Below are 14,966 nucleotides of genomic sequence, written 5' to 3'. Positions count from 1 at the left end.
TGACTCCCGGCAGTGCCCAGACATATGAGGGGTGGGTGCAGAGGACTCCCAGCAGTGCCCAGACATATGAGGGGTGGGTGCAGAGGACTTCCAGCAGTGCCCAGACATGTGAGGGGTGGGTGGATATGACTCCCAGCAGTGCCCAGACATATGAGGGGTGAGTGCAGAGGACTCCCAGCAGTGCCCAGACATATGAGGTTTGGTGCAGAGGACTCCTAGCAGTGCTCAGACATATGAGGGGTGGGTGCAGAGGACTCCCAGCAGTGCCCAGACATATGAGGGACGGGTGCAGTGGACTCCCAGCAGTGCCCAAACTTCAAGACATATGCAGAGTGAGCACAGGGATCATGAGATTTACACCATGCCCTCTCACACTAATGTAGTGCTTGTTTTAATTCCCTGAGTGCGTAGTTGAACAAGGGTGACCCCTTGCCCTTGTCTACCAATCTAATCTTACGTGCCGGTGCCACAACCTCAATGGCTCCGAGTTTGGACAGTAGGGTTGTTTACTAAAATTATCACTGCTTCCTCTGAATCACCTCTCTGGTGTAATTGTCTGATTACTATCAATAACAGGCCAATATATTGGAAGACTTGGAGACAAAGAGGAATAATTTACATTCAAGATGTATTTGATGGCTTGAACCCTCACTCATTTCCAAGTAATTTTTCATTGTACTTTTGGTATACATTTTCCGTAAACTGATGGAAGGCTTTTTAGATATCCTGAATTCACTTCTTCCAAATTCCATATCTCCATTGTCTCGTGATTCAATTCTAAAAATACTCACACTTACTCCTAAAGCATCCCCTATTTATAGATCTTTGTTAGATATTTTAAAGGCTAAACCATTTACTCTTGAAATCATCAAGGATAGAACTAGAACTTTCTTGGGAAGTAGACTTGGGATGTGACTGAACTATTTTATTATGTAATAAAATAGGTTCCAGAGTATTCAAAATTTCGAGAACCGCCTTTACAAATGAAACTTTATATTTTTTTATATCATAGGTTATATCTCACACTGACCACTATAGCCACATTTTCACAGGGGTCCAATAAATCTTGTTGGTTGTGTGGTCATCCACAAAGTGATTTATTACATTACCCTCTTATTGTTACTTTTTGAGAAAAAATGTGTTCTCAACTGTCAAGAATTTTTAATCTACATTGTTCATTGTGGACCTCTTTGCTTATTTTGTTTTATTTCACGAAGTTTATCAGATGCACTTATATTGGTTCCCTTGTTCTTTGGATTTTGTCAAATTTACCTAGCCTCACTTACTTGGCACTCGCGTTGGGAAGGTGCAGCAGTATCGCCGGAGCTTTGCCTGGGGTGATCGTTCCGCTGGTGGCAACGCGGACGGTCCCGACTACAACTCTCAGAATACCCGGCGCTCTCTCGGCCCACAGCTGTCCCACATCATCGGTAAGCGCCTGGAGGCACTTATAAGCACGCTGACTCTCCCGCAGCGCGGGTTCCCTTGTTCTTTGGACATTTTGTCAAATTTACCAAGCCTCACTTACTTGGCACTCGAGTTGGGAAGGTGCAGCAGTATCGCCGGAGCTTTGCCTGGGGTGACCGTTCCGCTGGTGGCAACGTGGACGGTCCCGACTACAACTCTCAGAATACCCGGCGCTCTCTTGGCCCACAGCTGTCCCGCATCATCGGTAAGCGTCAGGAGGCACTTATAAGCATGCTGACTCTCCCGCAGCGCGGGTTTCCTTGTTCTTTGGACATTTTGTCAAATTTACCAAGCCTCACTTACTTGGCACTCGAGTTGGGAAGGTGCAGCAGTATCGTCGGAGCTTTGCCTGGGGTGACCGTTCCGCTGGTGGCAACGCGGACGGTCCCGACTACAACTCTCAGCATACCCGGCGCTCTCTTGGCCCACAGCTGTCATGCATCATCGGTAAGCGCCAGGAGGTACTTATGAGCACCCTGACTCTCCCAAAGCCTGGGCCAAGGGCTGGCCCATCGGTGCCCGTCAGAGCCTGGCAGAGACTGGACTGGGCCACCCCTCTGATATTTGAACATTGGTAGTCTTGTACCTGAGTGGTAAGCTTCAACTATCAGTGTGTTGGACTTCCTGTATCTTTTTAAGTCTTGTGTAGATCTCTGCTATTATTTGTCAACAAAAGGGGAGTATCATGAGTAAACTCAAGGGTCCTGCAGCTAATTTAGATGCTTTTATTATTAGGGTGGTGAGGAAATATAAATTTTTTGGTCAAGTTATGTTCCCTAACGTGTACCCCACCGTCTCCATGTACAAGTTTAAAGTGCATGTAACTTCCCTCCTGTGCCAGTTATCAAGACGCAAATACATTTGCGTCCAACGTTAACATGTCCTCTTTCAGACCCACCCTGAATGGGTTGAATATTCCGTTTCTAAGTATGCCATGCCAACGTCTTTTTGTGGTGTACTTTACACGTTTTTCAGCTCTGGCGAAGTAGGCCCTGAATTCTGCCATCGAGCTTTTTTTTCTGCCTTTTGACTCTGAAAGCCTCAGCCCAGGCTGTCTCTGTACCCGTGACCTCTGCCTTACTCCCTGCGCGGCTCACCGCGCTTAGCTCAGCCTGCTGCCTGCCAAGACTGAATTCAACCTTCGAATTATCTGTTCCGCTCCTCGAAAATACATTCCTGCCTACTAGTTTAAGGAAACATTCCCCCAGCTGCAGAGCAAAGAGCCTCACTGTCTCCGTGCAAGTAATTCATAGCCTCCGTTACCATGGAAGGCCCATGCCCCCACGCTCCTCATGCAGACACTTAGGCGCTTATACACGCACTCACAGTCAGTATAGAATAGCTTCTGCCCCAGAGACCTTTTCCGTCCAGATAATATGGTTCCTAAACATCAGATATCAGATATGATAATGGTACAAGTTGATCTGACATGCCAGACTTCTGTCTCTTTCCGTTAGTGTAAATGTCAAGTCCCCTGCACCCTCCAGCTTCACGTCAATCACACGTCATGCAGCTGCGCGCGCATCCAGGCCTCAGATTTCTGCTGACATTGCCAGATTCTGCTTTTGTTGCCACCCACTTATGACACCTACATGTGACGTTTCTAGTACACACCTCTATGTTCACGCCTAGTTCACGCCTTCTAATTACGTATCAAGACCACGTGTGTGTTTTATCTTGTTTCTCTCAGCTGTTACGCCTACTGTATTGGTTTCTATAATACGGTTTAAGTATATAAGCTATGTATTGTCAATAAACTATTGCTCTATCCCTTCCTGCACCCCTGTGGTGGCAGGAATATGATATCCGGTTCAAGAACCATTCCTTTTTAAGGAATAAAACCCCTAAGAACTCTAACACTACGGACTCTGTCTCTTTCTTTCCGATTGAGTTATTATTGATTAAGTACTTACCTGCATAGAAATTAGGATGGTAAATCAAATATTTACCACAATAATTTGGCGCCCGAATAGGGACCCCACCCCCACCTCACGCGCCGGTTGGTGCGTTGCAAGCTCTGTCCCCTGCCATCAGTTAGACGGAACTACGCGTACTGGCAGGATTTCCTGTATCTCCCTCTGGCCCACGGAGGTGACGAAGACTGCGATCAGCACCCAGACGAGGCGGTGAGGAGTGCGGAGGATCCCGACCAGAGCCTAGCCGAAAGAAGCAAGGTCCGAGGTGTGAAGAGGCCCACCAGTTTTCTGAAGTATCCACGTGCCGAGTCGAGTCCGGTCCAGTCCAGTCGAGTTTTCCGAGGCCTTCTGTTTCCGTGCTTCCCGGTGAGTACCATTGCTGGGACGTATCTAGACGGGTGCATTATTATGTATCCGGTAAAGACGGGTTTGGGTACACAAATTCGGTCTGCACTGTTTTAGACAGTGTATCTGTACTGTTTAGCAGTATATCCGATTATTCAAGTTCTTGCACTGTTCTCAGCAGTGTATCTGTACTGTTTAGCAGTATATTCGATTATTCAAGTTCTTTCACTGTTCTCAGCAGTGTATCTGTGCTGTTTAGCAGTACATCCAGTATAGGGGGTAGTCATATATGTTTCTAATGTTCTCATGTGATTAATGTCGTGGTATGAGTGATTGTTTTTGCATTATTGTGTTCTTGTGTAACTAGTTGTGTCTAGAGTTAAGCAGCAAGGATTGAGCATTCAGTATTAAGTAAACAAGATGCCGTTTTTCAATAAGTTAAAGCAGATAGGAACTAGGAAAGGGATACTAGAGGAAGAAATTCCTATCCCCCCTAGGGACACGCCTGGAAATTACATGTACCACAAGCATGGCATAGACGCCATACTGTATCTAGATTTATGGGCCGATTATACTAAGCACCTAGAAGAAAGACACAGATGGCCCGCTACAGGAACGTGGGATGCCGAGTGCATCCTTAAGGTAGAAGAAGCACTATGGAGAAAGAAAGCTAGACAATCACAGAAAGATGCTATAGAGTTATGGCGTAAAGAATCGCATAAACGAGCCGAAAAAGAACTCCGAAGAGAAGATAGACTTAGAGAAGCGCCGGATAGAGTCCGAGAAAACGAATTAGTTAATGAAGGGATCCGAGTAAAAGCCGAACAGGTAGACCGTGCACGAAACAATCTTGTAAATGGTATGTACTTAGTGGCCGAGGGTTCGCCTGAGGCCACTTCAGAAATGCCGAAAAACCTACCACCACCATTGGTTCCAACTAAAATAAACCACAGGACTACTAAAGACATATTTCTGAATTCCTATCTAAACGATGTAGCACCTGCTTACACCAATCCACGTGCCCACGTCCCGCCTACTGACGGTGATGGAGATGGCAACCCACCCCAAGACCGCGCCCCGCCATTACCGCAACAAGTTTCCCCCGTCCGACAGCCTGTCGTTCCTCCACCTCCACCACTTCCCTCACCTAAGGTTAAGATACCAAATCCGTTTGCGCCTGATCCTACTAAGAGACAAGTTCAAATACAGATACAGACTCCACAGAGAGATAATGCTCAAGCCTCCGCCTCAGGAAGTGCGACCGGGGGTTACCAGACCCCGCCAGCAACACACAGATTACACCTTAGGGACATGCAGAAGCATCTTACACTCCAATCACCCCGTCTCGACATACTCAAAGAACCGCTTCAAGTTTGCAGATACGATCCAGTACCCGGTAAAGACGATAGGATGTTGATAGCATCGCTACGCTTACGACAAGCTACAGATTACCTAGTGTTATTCTCAGGAATGAAAGAACACTTAGATAGAATATATCATTTTGTCCAGACTGGGGAAGACCCTGAAAGTATTAAGGAGGCCATGGCACATCAAAAAGTTGACACTCAGGCATATATACTACGTTTTTTCATAAATTGCTTAATAAGATAACGAGACAGGCCTGAGACAGAACAGGATGAAATGGATGCCCTAACCAAGTGGGGTCAAAACATATCCGAAGGAAAGCATGATAAACAGAATTGCATAGCCAGTATGTACAAGAAAATAAGAAAAGCAGTAATAGAAATACACGAAAAAGAGAAAGAAAAAGTGTCCTCTGAGGAGGAGGAAGGATCTGAAGAACCAGAAAAGACTACAGACACAATAGCGTATGTAGGTAAGGGAACTTACCTTAGGAAAGGCATTCGTCCAGAAAGCAAGAGAGTTTTTCTCTCTGGCATATCAAAACCGAATTCTCCTGAACATCAGTTCCAAGACACTGATAAAATGCTTCGAGAACGAATGGGGTACCATGTACTCAATTCTATGGATGAACAAGAACTAGCCCGGTCAGCAGTACTATGGGCTGACAATCCTAATATATACAATGATGACACAGTAGCACAGACATTTCTGAACCTTTCCCCAGACGAGCAGAAATTAGCAGGTGTATACATGATTCAGCACCTCCTCACGTTATACAGAAATCAACATTCTGATCCAGGTCCCTTACACGATACATTAGAAGCACTACTCATGGATAGATGGAGAGGCCTAAGTACCAAGTTAATACAAATTATTCTAGAACAACGGCACAGATATAACACTTTCTTAAGCTCACAATACGTTCCCGCTCCGCCCCCAGAAAGAAAAATGTATCATATGGAGCGTCTTCATGGTCTTGAAAGTCAGAACCCATTACGAGAAGTACACCCAGTCATGGGTACCGACCATACCCTGAAACGTGTGTATGTACACACACCCCTGACCAAGTTAGAATTATTGGAGATGAAGAAACTAGTACCCTGTCACGATAAAGACCCTGCAGGTTTCCACAGAGAACTTAAAGACATGTTACTGATGGGAGATTACACATATGCAGATATCATGAAAATGTTAAAAGTACTGCTGCCCACCGGCATCTACGAGAAACTGAAGGAAAGAGAGTGGGAGGTGGGAGACAAAAAGATTATATGGGCAGAAATAGAAGATGAGGAGAAACTTCGTACTCCAGGGCTAGGCCTTGGGGAGAAAACTAAAGCATTACCAGGTTTAATAGTACAGGTTCTGCCAAGATTACTGACAACTAGAAAGGAAGACTGGGACGCAATCTCAGCCTGTAAACAGAAACACGATGAAGATACTAGTGACTTCTATTCAAGATTCGAGAAATGTTTTATTATTAATAGTGGCCTTAAACCAAGTAGCGAGTCGTACCCGCATCTTTTTGTATCAAAATTAGTCGAGAATTCCCTGCCACTAGTTAAGAACCGCGTATACAAAGTTGAAAGTACATGGCAAGCAAATACGCCATCCCAGATGTTGCAAATGTTACAATACCATCAGAACAGAATCAGAGAAGAACAGGATCATGAACAGAAACGCATGAAAGACACGAAAATGAAAATGTTAGTGGCCCAGTCGGTTCCAGCCGACGGCCAGAGAAAGGGTACGACCCAGACCCAGAATTCAGCAGCTCCCGTTAAAGGGACATGCAACTATTGCAAGCAGCCAGGTCACTACGTACATGAATGCCCAGTCCTGAAACATAATATATCAACAGGTAAAACTAAAGAAAGACCGCGTCCGCCTAGACAAGACCATATCCAGCAACAGACTTCACAGAATATACAGCCCATGCAGAATACACAGCCTATGCATGCATCACCACATTCAGTACAGACCGTAGCAGTACCACAGCCACAGCCTATTGCCGCGACTCAGCAAGTGTCACAGCAGATGTACCAGTATGCCCAATCTGATTACCCCGATTATCCACGTTACACATGAAACAGCCTAGAGAGGGAGTTTGGTTTGCCTCTTATTGAGATTCCTGTAGATCAAGAGGGTCCTTATGTACACAGTCAAGTATTGGGAAAAGACAGAAAGTTTTTAATTGACACAGGGGCAAGCCGCACAACAATCAGTCATAATGAAGTCCCAGGGGCACCCCTCTCAGGCTCACAGAATGTTTCCCTTGGTTTTTCAGGACAGCCTATTGTAAATGAAGTATCGAAACCTGTCCCCTTAGCAGTAGGTCCATTATCACGTGTTACAGACTTGTTACTCACGAAATCATGTCCAGAAAACTTGTTAGGTATCAAAACACTGAAGGCTCTAGGAGCCGTGATATGCTGCTCTCCGGAAGGAGTTAGACTTTTCCTGCGAGACTTCAAGGGTCACTATGTATTACGAGAGTATGATGTCAGATTGAAAAATGTACCGGATCACTTGTGGGCACAAGGCCCAACCGATGTAGGCTGCATGCACATTACACCATATCGTGTTACACTCAAGCCAGGTGTTGTTTTACCTCGAATCAGACAATACAAGTTACCACCCGATGCTGTAGTGGCTTTACTGGAAATCATTGAAGAGCTCATTGCCCAAGGAGTGGTTGTAGAGACCGACTCCAATATCTGTAATTCCCCCATCATTCCGATTCTTAAACGTACTGATCCCAATGCGCCGCCAGTATATCGGCTGGTGATTGATTTACGAGAGCTGAATAAATGCATTGTTCCACAGTACCCTGTGGTTCCCGACATCTCATCCCTATTGACTGCTATTGATACAGAAGCGACGTTCTTTACTGTAATTGACCTCAAGAACGCCTTCTTCAGTGTACCTATTGACCCAGAGAGCCAATATCTCTTCGGATTCAGTTTAAATGGACGAAGCTTCAAATTTTCACGCGCACCTCAAGGATTCACAGAAAGCCCCAGCATCTATAGTCAAGCACTGAAAAGACAACTTGATTGTATTCAAATGCCAGTTAACACCGCCTTACTGCAATACGTCGATGATCTGCTGATCACCGCACGAAGTGAACCCGAATGTGAACAAGCATCACTGACAGTTTTACATTTTTTGGCCGACAAGGGACACAAGGTGTCTCCTTCGAAGCTACAATTCTGTGTTCAGCAAGTTGTGTACTTGGGTCACTTGCTGTCCAAAGTGGGGAGACAGCTCACTCCAGATCGCATTCAGTTAATTGTAAATATGCCACAACCCCAGACACAAAAGGAAGTGCGGGCCTTTATAGGCCTCACCTCGTACTGCAGGCAATGGATTCCTCAGTATGCATTTCTAGCTAAACCACTCATTCAGTTAACAACACAGGAGGCAGCGACTTCGACTGTCCTCCCTTGGACTCAGGACCATACACAGGCCTTTGAGGAATTAAAGAAAGCTTTATGCCAAGCACCAGTTTTAGCGACACCATGTTACAGCAAACCTTTTACACTTTTTATTACAGAACGTGATGGTACAGCATTGTCTGTCCTCACTCAAGACCAAGCAGGTTCACATAAGCCTTGCGCTTATTTTTCAAGTACATTGGATTCAGTAGCCCAGGCACTCCCTGCGTGCTTAAAGTCAGTTGCAGCGACAGCCTTAGCAATCAGACAGAGCGACTCAATTGTTTTAGGACATCCATTAACAGTTCAAGTTCCACATTCTGTAGAGGTTCTTTTAAACAGAACCCAGACTCAACACTTGACTATAGCACGACTGACAGGTTATGAATTGACACTATTCCAGCCACACATAGAAATCAGACGCTGTAACATTCTAAACCCCGCAACACTGTTACCTTCGAGTATGACAGATCCAGCCCCACATGATTGTATAGAGATCATTAATGCAGTAACAAAGCCTAGACGAGACTTAACAGATGTCCCACTGACAAATCCAGACCTGACACTTTACGTGGATGGTTCATGCATGAGAACAAGTACAGGAGAATTAGTGGCCGTGTATGCAGTGACCACTGAAACTGAAGTCAAAGAAACACATCGTATTGACACACTGTCTGCTCAAGCGGCGGAGCTCATCGCTCTGACCCGAGCCTGTATACTAGCCAAGAACAGAAATGTTAACATATACACTGATTCCCGTTATGCGTTCGGAGTCGTACACGACTTCGGAATGTTATGGCAAGAACGAGGTTTTTTGACCTCTCATGGTGCCAAGATCCAACACGGTCCCCTCATTCAAGCACTGTTAGAAGCAATACATCTGCCCTCGGGCATATCCGTCATGAAGTGTAAAGCACATACTAAAGTTACGGATTCTGTTTCCCAGGGTAATGACCTGGCAGACCAGACAGCAAAACATACAGCATTGACTCACACCCAGACTACTGATGTGACAAAGACAATAGTACCGACACAGTGTATGTCAGTTAGGGATCCCACCCTAGATGTAATCGATATCCAGACGCATGCCACTTCAGATGAAATAAAGAAATGGACTGAACTAGGAGGGATTCAGACAGATCAAGGATGGGTCACGAAAGGAAAATCTACATGGTTTCTCCCTGACTCAATGGTTCAAATCATGATAAATACAGCACATAGCCCGGCACATCTAGGAGAGAAAGCTATGCTAGACAGTTTACAGAATCTCTGGTATAACAAACACTTATGAGCAGCAGCAAAACAGAAAGTGCGTACTTGCATGATCTGTTGTCAATTCAATCCAGGAAAAAGCGTCCCTGTAGAGCAAGGTGGATTTCATCCTCCCGATCACCCTTTTGAAGTCCTCCAGATGGATTATATCCAGATGGACCGTTGTCGAGGATTCAAATATGTCCTCGTAGTTGTTTGTGCACTTTCCCGTTGGACCGAAGCATATCCAGTCCTAGATTACACTGCTCCGACCACTGCCAGGCAGCTGGTTCGAGAATTCTTCCCACGGTACGGCTTGCCTCGTGTCGTGTACTCAGATAACGGACAGCCATTCTCATCCGAACTCATGAAACAGGTTTCCCTTCTGCTAGGATACCAGTGGAGATTCCATTGTGTCCGACATCCCGAAGCCGCTGGCCTTGTCGAACGGCATAACCAGACATTGAAAACACGCCTTGCAAAGATCTGTAAAGAGAAAGGGGTCGACTGGATAGTCGCCCTGCCAGTTGCATTGTTCTATATGAGGATGGTTCCTCATTCGAGATCAGGGCTATCCCCGTATGAAGTGGTCTTTGGCAGACCACCGAATATGTGGGGGACGCCCATGCCTAAGAAAATTACAGATGTTGATTGTAATATGCTGACAGATTATCTTGCCTCCTTGATGTCTGCACTCCAATCATGTCGTTCACAGGTTGCCGCAGCCTTCCCTGACAACACTGATGTAAAGCCACACGATGTCCGCCCTGGGGATACAGTCCTAATTAGGAACTTCGACAGGAAAAGCCCGCTGGAGCCCCGCTGGAAAGAGCCGAAGACCGTCCTTCTTACAACGAGGACCGCGATCAAGGTGGAAGGCCGAAAGGGGTGGATCCACACGAGTCATATTAAAAAATGCAACGAACTGATGCCAGAAACAGACTCGTCCACCCCCTCCAAGGACTGCCTCGAATCTAGTGACTGTAAAATTCCTAAGCGAGAGAAAACTCCCCAAGAGGAATACCGAACAAAACTTCGATCTAGCAAGTCAGACAGTTTAATTGTTTAAGTCCTCCCCTAGGTGAATCGGTTAAATAGTTTCTGACATGTATCCCCTAGATCGAGATAGAGAGAGAGAGAGAGACAACTCAAGAAACGTACATATTGTAAATCACTCCACAGTCACTGTATAGTGACGTTATTGGTTATGTTTTTCCTAAGTCTTCTGATTATTGTTGCGAGTATATTGCTTCCCATATACTACCATATCTTCAAGCGTGAACAATCTGCTTACAATGTTTCTGCTGAACATTCTTTTAGTGAATTACCGCCTCACGAACTGTCCTACAGACTCGCGCTGCACAACAACACATTCATTAGTATGTTACATCACTCCCATCAGACTAACAATGCTACAAACTGCTGGATATGTGGCCGACTCCCTCCCTATCAGAAATACAAGGGAGTTCTGCCTCTTTTCCCGTACCCGTTCACTCACAATGGCTCCTGTGGTGCATGGTTTAGATTAATTAATTCCTTAGATTCTGATATTGCTGTTTTCGAGGGGAATTGGATTTGGGGAAACCTGAACCTAGTTCTGCTCAACGTCTGCTACCCTGACAAAAAGGGACTTCCCATTAGGACAGGAACTGATCTAGAAAATGAAGTATATGGATTAGGTAATTATACAGTTAACCTCATGATTCTTACTGTTGAATCCGAAGCTGCACCAGTTCTCCCTGCTATGTCAGTATTACCAGTCACAGGTGACTTATGTGTCAGAAAGAAGGGTTCAGTACACTTAGGTCATAGCAAATGTACTACCGTGGTCGAATTCAGTGATCATGGCAAGTCTTCCTTTAGAGCTACTCGACATTCCTATTTTGTTTGTGGCCATACCGCATACATACGCTTACCTCCAGATTGGGATGGTACCTGTTATATTGCCTTCCTTCTGCCACCTGTTTTCCTAGCCCCTCCTGATTATCATAGAAATACAAACCTAGTAAAGAGTAGACTCAGAAGAGATCTCCCGATTGTCGACTATACTGAAACGGCATGGGAGCAATACACAGATTTCAATAAAGGTTTCTTTTTCTTCACAGGTCCCGTCCAAAACAGTAAACTAATACGAAGATTAACTAGAACACTCGAAGCAGTAGTAAATGAAACTGCCTCCGCTCCAGGCAACCTAACAGAGGAGCAGTCTGCTATGCGGATTGTTGTTCTTCAAAACCGTCTCCTTATTGACGTCATCCTGGCAGATAGAGGTGGAGCTTGTAAGGTCATCGGGTCAAGTTGCTGTGTTTTCATTCCAGAAAACGCGCCAACTGTATACAAAGCTATTACACGTCTTCATAAGATTGCAAGTTTGATACATCAGACTCCAGGCACCTGGACTTGGTCCGGTTGGTTCTGGACAACGTTGACCGCCTGGGGATGGAAGATCCTATCCTTCCTAGGCATTGCCCTTGTCATAGTATTCAGTTGCTGCCTGTGCCTACAGTGTGGGCCAGCGATTTGTGGACTGTGCGCCACATCGTGCATTGAACATTCCAGTTTTCTCTCAAACCGCCAAAGGAAGAAAGAAGAACAAATGATGTTACAAGAACAGACTGATCGATTCATGAGGATCGATATATCATGAAGGGTCCGTAGGGAACAAGGAGGGAATGAGGAAATATAAATTATTTGGTCAAGTTATGTTCCCTAACGTGTACCCCACCGTCTCCATGTACGAGTTTAAAGTGCATGTAACTTCCCTCCTGTGCCAGTTATCAAGACGCAAATACATTTGCGTCCAACGTTAACATGTCCTCTTTCAGACCCACCCTGAATGGGTTGAATATTCCGTTTCTAAGTATGCCATGCCAACGTCTTTTTGTGGTGTACTTTACACGTTTTTCAGCTCTGGCGAAGTAGGCCCTGAATTCTGCCATCGAGCTTTTTTTTCTGCCTTTTGACTCTGAAAGCCTCAGCCCAGGCTGTCTCTGTACCCGTGACCTCTGCCTTACTCCCTGCGCGGCTCACCGCGCTTAGCTCAGCCTGCTGCCTGCCAAGACTGAATTCAACCTTCGAATTATCTGTTCCGCTCCTCGAAAATACATTCCTGCCTACTAGTTTAAGTAAACATTCCCCCAGCTGCAGAGCAAAGGGCCCGGCCTCACTGTCTCCGTGCAAGTAATTCATAGCCTCTGTTACCATGGAAGGCCCATGCCCCCACGCTCCTCATGCAGACACTTAGGCGCTTATACACGCACTCACAGTCAGTATAGAATAGCTTCTGCCCCAGAGACCTTTTCCGTCCAGATAATATGGTTCCTAAACATCAGATATCAGATATGATAATGGTACAAGTTGATCTGACATGCCAGACTTCTGTCTCTTTCCGTTAGTGTAAATGTCAAGTCCCCTGCACCCTCCAGCTTCACGTCAATCACACGTCATGCAGCTGCGCGCGCATCCAGGCCTCAGATTTCTGCTGACATTACCAGATTCTGCTTTTGTTGCCACCCACTTATGACACCTACATGTGACGTTTCTAGTACACACCTCTATGTTCACGCCTAGTTCACGCCTTCTAATTACGTATCAAGACCACGTGTGTGTTTTATCTTGTTTCTCTCAGCTGTTACGCCTACTGTATTGGTTTCTATAATACGGTTTAAGTATATAAGCTATGTATTGTCAATAAACTATTGCTCTATCCCTTCCTGCACCCCTGTGGAGGCAGGAATATGATATCCGGTTCAAGAACCATTCCTTTTTAAGGAATAAAACCCCTAAGAACTCTAACACCACGGACTCTGTCTCTTTCTTTCCGATTGAGTTATTATTGATTAAGTACTTACCTGCATAGAAATTAGGACGGTAAATCAAATATTTACCACAGTGGAATCTCTATTAAACCATGAGACCCAAATTGCTGAAAGGAGACTCTCTCTTGAACCAATACACATACAAATGTGCTCGCCCAGACTCTCAGGTCCCCCACATCTATCCCCACTGGTATCTGTAGAAATGGGTAAAGAGGTGGGTTTAGATACAAATCATTCCAATATATCTGATTCTACAGGGACAAATGACACAATCAACTCGACAGTGGGAACTAGATTAAGAAAGCAAAATCAGGCACTGGGGAAAAAAGATGATAAGTGCGCTAAAAAGAAGGCTCCAAGAAAAACTAGAACCAGGACTACGGGGGGCTTGGCACAAGGGGGGAAAACAAAAACCAGCCGTGATTCATCAGGAGTACTTTTGATAAATGCATGCACCCAGACAGAGCCCAATGATGATCAAAATCATCCTGCTCTAGCCAACTATCATGGTGACCTTGAGTCTATTATAAAGAGATACCTTGATTCCGCCAAGGAAGCTATCTTAGCAGATCTAGTGGGCCATATTAGTGCAGCTTTAAGACCCTTGGAAGAAAAGGTGGACCTGATGCAAAATTCTGTAGGACTCTTGAGTAAAGGTAGCTATTCCCTTAGTGACTGTCTCCAGAAGAGAGTCACGGGGAGAAATTATGGAGACCATTTAAAACGAGGTACACAAGGAGATAATAGGTCAATACCGCTTGAACCAGTGATACGCATATGCCATGGGATGGCCAAGAATAACTCTAGATCACATAATAAATCCAATGGAGAAGACATAGCGCCTTGAGACCCTCTGGGTGAGTAGTGCGCTATATAAATGCTCTGATTGATTGATTGAGGGCGGCAGCAATGGTAGTTGAGTTAGGAGCTAGTGCAGAACCCCAACGTAACGCAGGAGGCCCTTTATCCGGTGACCCAGCTTTTGATAGCCCAGGATCTTATATTGACAAACCAACAGTATATAGTCCAAAAGGCACAGATCTTATTCCCAACAATGATGTTCTGAACCTACCACCCGCCACATGCCCGTACTTGCTAGTTTTAGCAGGGGTACCGGAATTAAGGAGGGACCAGAACAAGAATTGGGTGAATTCGAAAAATAAGTTAATAGATTGGCTAGTAAAATTCAGACTGTTCAACCAAATGAGAGCAGCTGATATCTTAATAGTACATAGAATAGGCTGGGTGGTAGAAGGCAGGAAGAACATCAGCGGGGATTGTGTGGTTGTAAATTTTAGACGGCCTCAGATGATCAGGGTTATTTTAGCCACTAAAAAGATAATCGCCCCTCGGAACACCAGTATTTGTGT

At 45.3% G+C, this 14,966-nt stretch overlaps 1 protein-coding gene across 1 annotated transcript; it reads left to right on the top strand.

The window, feature by feature from the left end:
* The first annotated feature begins 2,207 nt into the window (after positions 1-2,207).
* On the top strand, positions 2,208-7,821 carry LOC147751347 (uncharacterized). The gene is made up of 2 exons (XM_086938307.1): positions 2,208-3,910; positions 3,970-7,821. The coding sequence occupies exon 2, from the start codon at positions 5,370-5,372 to the stop codon at positions 7,176-7,178; it is 1,809 nt and encodes a 602-aa protein (XP_086794433.1). The 5' UTR covers positions 2,208-3,910; positions 3,970-5,369; the 3' UTR covers positions 7,179-7,821.
* The last annotated feature ends 7,145 nt before the right edge of the window (positions 7,822-14,966 follow it).

Source organism: Lissotriton vulgaris, chromosome 1_1 (assembly GCF_964263255.1).
Source record: "Lissotriton vulgaris chromosome 1_1, aLisVul1.2, whole genome shotgun sequence".
NCBI classification, from domain to species: Eukaryota; Metazoa; Chordata; class Amphibia; order Caudata; family Salamandridae; genus Lissotriton; species Lissotriton vulgaris.
The sequence above is the reverse complement of the archived record's forward strand: the minus strand, read 5'-3'. Positions and strand labels throughout refer to the sequence as shown.